Source organism: Bos javanicus, chromosome 7 (genome assembly GCF_032452875.1).
Source record: "Bos javanicus breed banteng chromosome 7, ARS-OSU_banteng_1.0, whole genome shotgun sequence".
Classification (NCBI taxonomy): domain Eukaryota; kingdom Metazoa; phylum Chordata; class Mammalia; order Artiodactyla; family Bovidae; genus Bos; species Bos javanicus.
The window spans coordinates 22,841,243-22,847,834 of NC_083874.1; the positions used below are offsets into that span (position 1 = coordinate 22,841,243).

The window sequence follows — 6,592 nt, forward strand, 5'->3', positions numbered from 1 at the left end:
ATGTCTCAACGCTGCGGACTGTCAAGAACCTTGATAAAATTCTTGCCCCAAATAAAATAAGCACTTTTTGTTCAACATATAATGCTTACATTATTCTTATCATCACTGTTATCATTTGTCACTAGGTTTCTCAACAGACTAGAAATACACATGTGCATTACCAACTCATCATATGTAGTTCTATAAGAACTACATATTTAAAGAAAAACTAACACAACCCTCTAGCACTAAAGTTTAAGAGATCACTTTCCTTATTATTTGTAGGAACCATAAAAAACTATTAGTAAAGTCTAAAAATCTGAAAATTCTATTGAAATGCACACAAAATCTTCAACAACATATAAGGTGTTAACACGTCAAAAGTGTCCACCTAAATTCAAAAGTTATCTGTAAAAAATTAATATACTTTATACTGTAATTATCAAGATTGACTTTGCAGCACATTAATTTGGACTTCTGAAGAATCCGAATAAAAATAAGTACCTTCTTATTATATGTAAATAAGAGAAAAGCAGACAACACAACCTTTATGTTAAGAATAAATGCAGTACGATCAATCATTCTCGTTTCTAGAATTAATAAATGCAATACTACAAATCATTCTCTTTTTAGCAAGCAGTTTTACCAGTTTTAATACCAGATGGAAAGTTCAAATATGGAACCACAAATCATTACTCAGAGTCCTTCACTTGTCACTACTATCAATGCAATACTACATTTATTTGCAAATAGTGACTAAAACGTCAAAATAAAATTTCTGAAAAAGTGCTTTATTTAAAAATACTTCTTATAGAAAAGGAATCCACTAGTTCTCCTGGGAGATTTTTAAAAGCAGAACATGCGCGGTACTGCAAAGATTATTTACAGAAAACAGAACCACAAGTACATTACTATTCAATAAATACACTGTATCAACAACATCTCATATGGGATAGAGAACAGAAATACTAGTTTGTTAAAAGTCTTCTTCCCTTCATTAAAAAAATATGGATTTTATTAAACTGACAATAGGAAAATGTAACCCAGTAATAATCTTAGTCCTGTAAAGTTACTTATTAACCTCTAAATAGACTGCTATGACTCTACACTTCCTGCTGTTCACCTGCCATCTTTTCCGATTTTAAATAGGCACCAAGTGTGTAAGACAGACTGTCCTTGCAACATCAATAATGAAGAAAGAACACACTCAGCTTAAGCTTAAGAAAAAGATAATTGTGGGTTTTGTCTGCTCCGAAGAATCAGCACCCAACACAGGTGCCAGCATAAAACAGGTGCTTAATGAATATCTGTAGAGTAAGTGGTAAGGTTTAATTATATTACTGCAACATTAGCTTTCTTTCGTCCCTTAAGAGTTCTCTCTTGCTCAAAAAAGCAACTCAAAACCATGCCAGAGTCCCTCAAAAGCATATAAACTTCTCTATTCATAATAAAATGTAAAGCTGGGTCTCAAAAGAATCAAATATCAATAGAAAACAAGCAGCTTTTCTTCACCTTCCCTATTCTTTCAAAAGAAAATTAGATCAATAATGTTGATTTTTAAGAAATATCAACATGTCTACCAACTTTCCTCAAAATTAAAAAAAAATTCACATTTCAAACGTATTCTCTATGCTCCTAATATTGAAAATAACTGATTTTTCAACACTATCTTGGATGAAATAAAAATACAAGCTTATAAACCAAAATAACGTGTTTGCCAATTTTTTCCTTCTTCTAAATCAAGAGGGTCTGTGCCTAAATTTTTACTAGCTATGAGATTAGCTTTGTCTGACATTTCAAAACTCACTTTCATGCGTTTTACTGAGCATCTACTATACGTCAGGCCCTTAACAAAATGTTAATTTTGTAAACTGAACATTAGCACCAAAGTCCCCTTCAAAAGCGTGTCACTTAAAATAAGAGCAGCAGCTAAAGAGGACTCTCAATGTTTCCTGTACACCTTAAGCCAGCGTATCGAGGCTCTTTTCACCTATTCATGCGGCATCAGCGAGCCGCTAACTACCACACCCGCTACCAAAAAATCACTAGTAAGGCGGCAAGCGCTGGGTAAAACAACCTGTAAGAGTAGGACAAGCTGCTCTTCGGAGGTGGTCAGGGCTTTTTCTCCGCGGCTCATAGCGAACCGCGGCGAGACCCGCGGGCGCTCGCGCCGGACGCCCTGGGCTAGAGTCCGACTCCGAGCCGCGGGCCCCGCCCCGCCGAAACTCTCACCTGGAGGACCCGGGCCCTCTCCACCCGCCCCTTGCACCACCCTCCCGACTTCCAGACAGGCAAAGTTTGGGGGAGGGGGAGCCTTCATTTCCATTTTACAACAGGGGGGCAGTGGGCTCTCACCCGTCCGCCAGTCTTGAATCCGGAACAGAGTCTGGAACCCTCTCCCAGAAGGAATGGAAGAAAAACCAAAGCCACGGTCCGCAGGAGGACGTCGCCCAGACCTGAAAATGGAGCCGCAGGCTCAGCCCGCAGCGCACGGCGGGCAGGGCCGGGCCGCACTCGCCCCGGAGCCCTAGGAGGTAGGGGTTCAGGGCGTCGGGCCTCCGCCCCAGGGGCCGCGAGGGCGAGGTGGGAGGCCCGGGGTGCGCCCCGGGCCGGAGATGCACTCACCGTAGCCTTTTGTCTCCGCCGCTCGCTCCGGCAGCAGCCGCTCTCGGCGCCGGCTCCGCGGCTGCTGTCCCCCCACGCCCGCAGCTGCGCTCCCCGGCGCGCTCGCCGCTTCCTGGCCCCTCCCTCCACGCCCAGGCTCGCGCGCAGGCGGGGCGAGAGGCGGTGCGCGCTCCGGGAGCCGCGGGAGGGCCGCGCCGCCGCGCAGCTGCCGCCGGGCTGGCCCCGCCCCCTGCCCCGCCTGCGGGGATGGGCTCTGGCCCGCACCTCCGCGACGCGCCCGGCCAGTGGTCTCCGCGGGCTAGAAGCCCCTTCCCGGACAAGCAGAGGGCAGAGAGTCCGGGCTGGAGCCCGCGCGGGAAAGAACGCGCCGGAAGATGGCGACCGGGGCTGGGTGGGAACGTTCGGGAGCCCCTCCCCACGCTCAGGCCGGCGGCCCGCCGCGGCGGCTCGCGCCCCTTCCCCAGACAGCGCGGAGAGGCGGCGCCTGCACTAATAGTGCAGACTCTCCTAGGCGGACGAGGGTCGGCGCTGAGCCGTCTGACTGACCGCCTCTCAGTAGCAGCTGAGAGGTACATGCCCTGAAATCACCAAACCACCCTTTAAAAAAAAAAAAAAGGAAACTTAAGAATTGTTGCATCCATCATTACCTGTCTTAAGGCCGAGAATATCCACCTGGCATTTGATATGCATAAAATTAGGACTTCCCTGTAGCTCAGGGGATAAAAGAATCTGCCTGCGATGTAGGAGACCAGGGTCGAATCCCTGGGTCGAGAAGATCCAATGGGGAAAGGAATGGCAATCCACTCCAATATTCCTGCCTGGAGAATTCCATGGACAGAGAAGCCTGGCGGGCTACTACAGTTCGTGGAGTCGGACGCGACTGGAGTGACGAACACACGCACACACTGGATCTGTGAGACTCCCTTATCTGTAATATTTTCTATGTCCTAGAAATCAAACACTTAAGAGTGCCCCTTTCTAGCAGCCAACCCTCCACCAAAATGCCTACAATACTTGGAATATAACGTAGTACATCTTCCCCATCTTGACTGATGTTAGTACATTAGTTTTCTCTTCCCCCTAAATTATAGTTCTCCCTTGCTCAAAAAGCAACTCAAAACCATGCTGCAGTCCTTCTTCTAGTTAGTTACTGAAGTCAAAAACTTTGGTCTTTGGCTCCTCATTCTCTCTTCAGCTCCAAACTGTCAAGAAGGTCTCTTGGTTGTAATAAATCAGACTCAGACCACTTCTCACTTGCATCACTTTTATCTTCTCTGGCCTGTATTTGGGTGGCCTACTAAATGATCTTCTTGCCCACTGTTACTGCAGTCTATTATCAAACAACAATCAAAAGGACTTCCCTGGTGGTTCAGGGGTTAAAAATCCACCTTCCAGTGCAGGGACACAGGGTTTGATCCCTGGTAGGGGAACTAAGGTCCCACGCTCAAATAGGACAGGGGGAACTAAAATCTGCCCAGGCAACTACTGAGCTGGTACACAGAGAAGCCCACAAACTGCAATGAAGAGCCCAGGCAGTCAAATTAATTAATTTAAAAACAACAACCACCAACAAAAGAGAGAGAAATGGAAAGGAAATGGCAACCCAACCAGTATTCTTGCCTGGAAAAGTCCATGGACAGGAGCCTAGCGGGGCTGCAGTCCATGGGGTTAGGCGACTGAGCAGACATGCCTGAGGAGGGTGGAGGGAGGTGGGTTGGTAGCAATAAACTGGTAGAACTAAAAAACAACCACCACCACCACCAGAATACCTTCCTACAGGAAAATCAGCTGCTGTTTCATCTGGTTACTTTCATCAATCTCTGGTCTGTTTCATCAAGGTCTGTTTCATCAATCCTCCACTGCCTCCCTATTTCCTAAACTGTAAAAGCTAAGGTCTTTACAGTGACCTACAAAGCCCTTAGATTTGGCCTTTTGTTTTACTTTCTGACTCCAGTTCCAAACGCCTGTATACTCCAGGATAGGGTCTTTGGCAGAGCTTTCTCTCTGCAGGTAACATTCTTCCCATGGCTCAAATCTTATCTTAAATGATGATGCTTAGCCTGACCACACTATTTAAAACTGTAACCAAGGGATTCTCCTGGTTATCCAGTGGCTGAGAGACCATGCTCCCAATGCAGCAGGCTGGGTTTGATCCCTGGTCAGGAAAGTAGATCCCACATGCCATAACTAAGAGTTTGCATGCCGCAGCTAGAGATCCCACATGCCACAAGTAAAGATTCGGCAAGCCAGAACTAAGACCCAGAGCAGCCAAAAAAAAAAAAAAAAAACTGTAACCACCCCAAACCCAACTCTCAATCCTCCCAGCTTGCTCCTTCTCTTCCCATGACACTTAAAATCTTACAAAAATCTTTATAATTTATCTATGTATGTTTATTTTTTAATGTCTGTCTTCCCCAACAGAAGATGAGATTTTCGTCTGTTCTGTTTAACTGATCTATCCCAAGTGCCTAGAGTAAATGGGAAAAAAAAATAAATTAAAATTTTCTAGGTAATAAAAAGTACAAAGCATCAAAAAATGACCAATTTTATATTTTCCTGTTTCTATCAATTAACCAGAAGACTCCTATCTATATCATAACACAAGCATTTTGATTTTCTGATTACTCGAGTACAGTGATGACTTGACCTTCAATGCAGTTTTTCTAACTACTGAGATCATGGTATCCTATTTCACTGGAGAAGACAAATTAAAGGAAACTTTCTGCTGTAAAACTTAAAAAGACCCATTAATTGTAAAAATGTCCATATCTTGCCATAATGGAAGAGAATATTAAGAATGTATATATATATATAACTGAGTTACTCTGCTGTACAGCAGAGATTGCCACACCATTGTAAATCAACTATACTTAAATTAAAAAATAAAATTAAAAAAATCCTATGACAAAAAGAAAACAGGTAATTCCTGAACTTGATATATACATTTATAATCCTTCCTTTGAATTACAGATGTAGTCATCTTGTGTGAAGGCCTTTAGTAATAACATTTCCTATCATTTATGCATGATAGAATTTATTATGTAAACTTATTATGTAAAATTATTTATTTCCAGATATTTCATACTTAGTTTATAACACATCATGTGTGATCAAATATCTTAATACATAATTTCAGTTGCTATAGCTATTCCTATATACTACTTGCCAGTAGAAAAGAAAGTTAAGAAGACAATTCCATTCAATCAAAGGATACATTTTGTATGAAAGTCTGTGCATATGATTATTTGCTCAGTATTATACTTATGGCATCGTCTCTTCACATATATAATTTATCCTTTCTGATTTAAAACTAAGGCTACAGATGATCCCTTATAATTTAGATTACTTTTATATAAAATTGAATAAACTGCTTTTATTTGAAAAAACATTGATTCTATATATTTCATTAATGTAAAAACATGGTTTGTAATTACAATAGTACCAAACAATTTTTTCTGAAGTCATTATGATGATGTGTCTGTACTGTTCTTTAAATTGTTGATAGGTAAAAACTTATCTGAAGAGGACAGAGTAGAGGGCTTCCCCGGTGGCTCAGTGGTAAAGGATCCACCCGCCAATGCTGAAGACACGAGTTTGATCCCTGGTCCGGGAGGATCCCACATGCCTTGGAGCAACTAAGCCCCTGCGCCACAACTGCTCACCCTGCGCTCTTGAGCCGGGGACTCATGAGCCCCAGGCTGCAACTACTGAAGCCCGCTCACTCTGGAGCCCGTGCTCTGCCACAGGAGAAGCCACTGCAACGAGAACCTTGCTCACTGCAAGGAAGAGTAGCCTCTGCTTGCTGCAACTAGACAAAAGCCTGCACAGCAACGAAGACATGGCACAACCCAAAATAAATTTTAAAAAGACACAACAGAAAATAGACGAGTGTTCATAATTCATCCACATACTGCTAAAGTTAAATGCAGCTGTTACAGTACAAAATAAAATGGTTTGCACGCGTACTAGTCCACAAACAAGAAAATGA

General features: G+C 43.2%; 1 protein-coding gene across 8 annotated transcripts in view; it reads right to left on the minus strand.

Moving 5' to 3' along the window:
* The window catches only part of CDC42SE2 (CDC42 small effector 2), a 119,388-nt gene extending 116,201 nt beyond the window's left edge, over window positions 1–3,187 (minus strand). For 4 of the 8 annotated variants that reach the window (XM_061422879.1, XM_061422877.1, XM_061422876.1 and 1 more), the window contains exons 1-2: window positions 2,605–3,187; window positions 2,335–2,435 (exon numbers count right to left, since the gene is read on the minus strand). In XM_061422879.1, coding sequence (XP_061278863.1) covers window positions 2,335–2,435; window positions 2,605–3,179 — 676 coding nt within the window. In that variant the 5' untranslated portion in view covers window positions 3,180–3,187. The remainder of the gene's footprint in view (window positions 1–2,334; window positions 2,436–2,604) is intronic. The other 4 variants (XM_061422878.1, XM_061422881.1, XM_061422880.1 and 1 more) reach the window with 2 other exon arrangements.
* Between the last annotated feature and the right edge of the window lie 3,405 nt (window positions 3,188–6,592).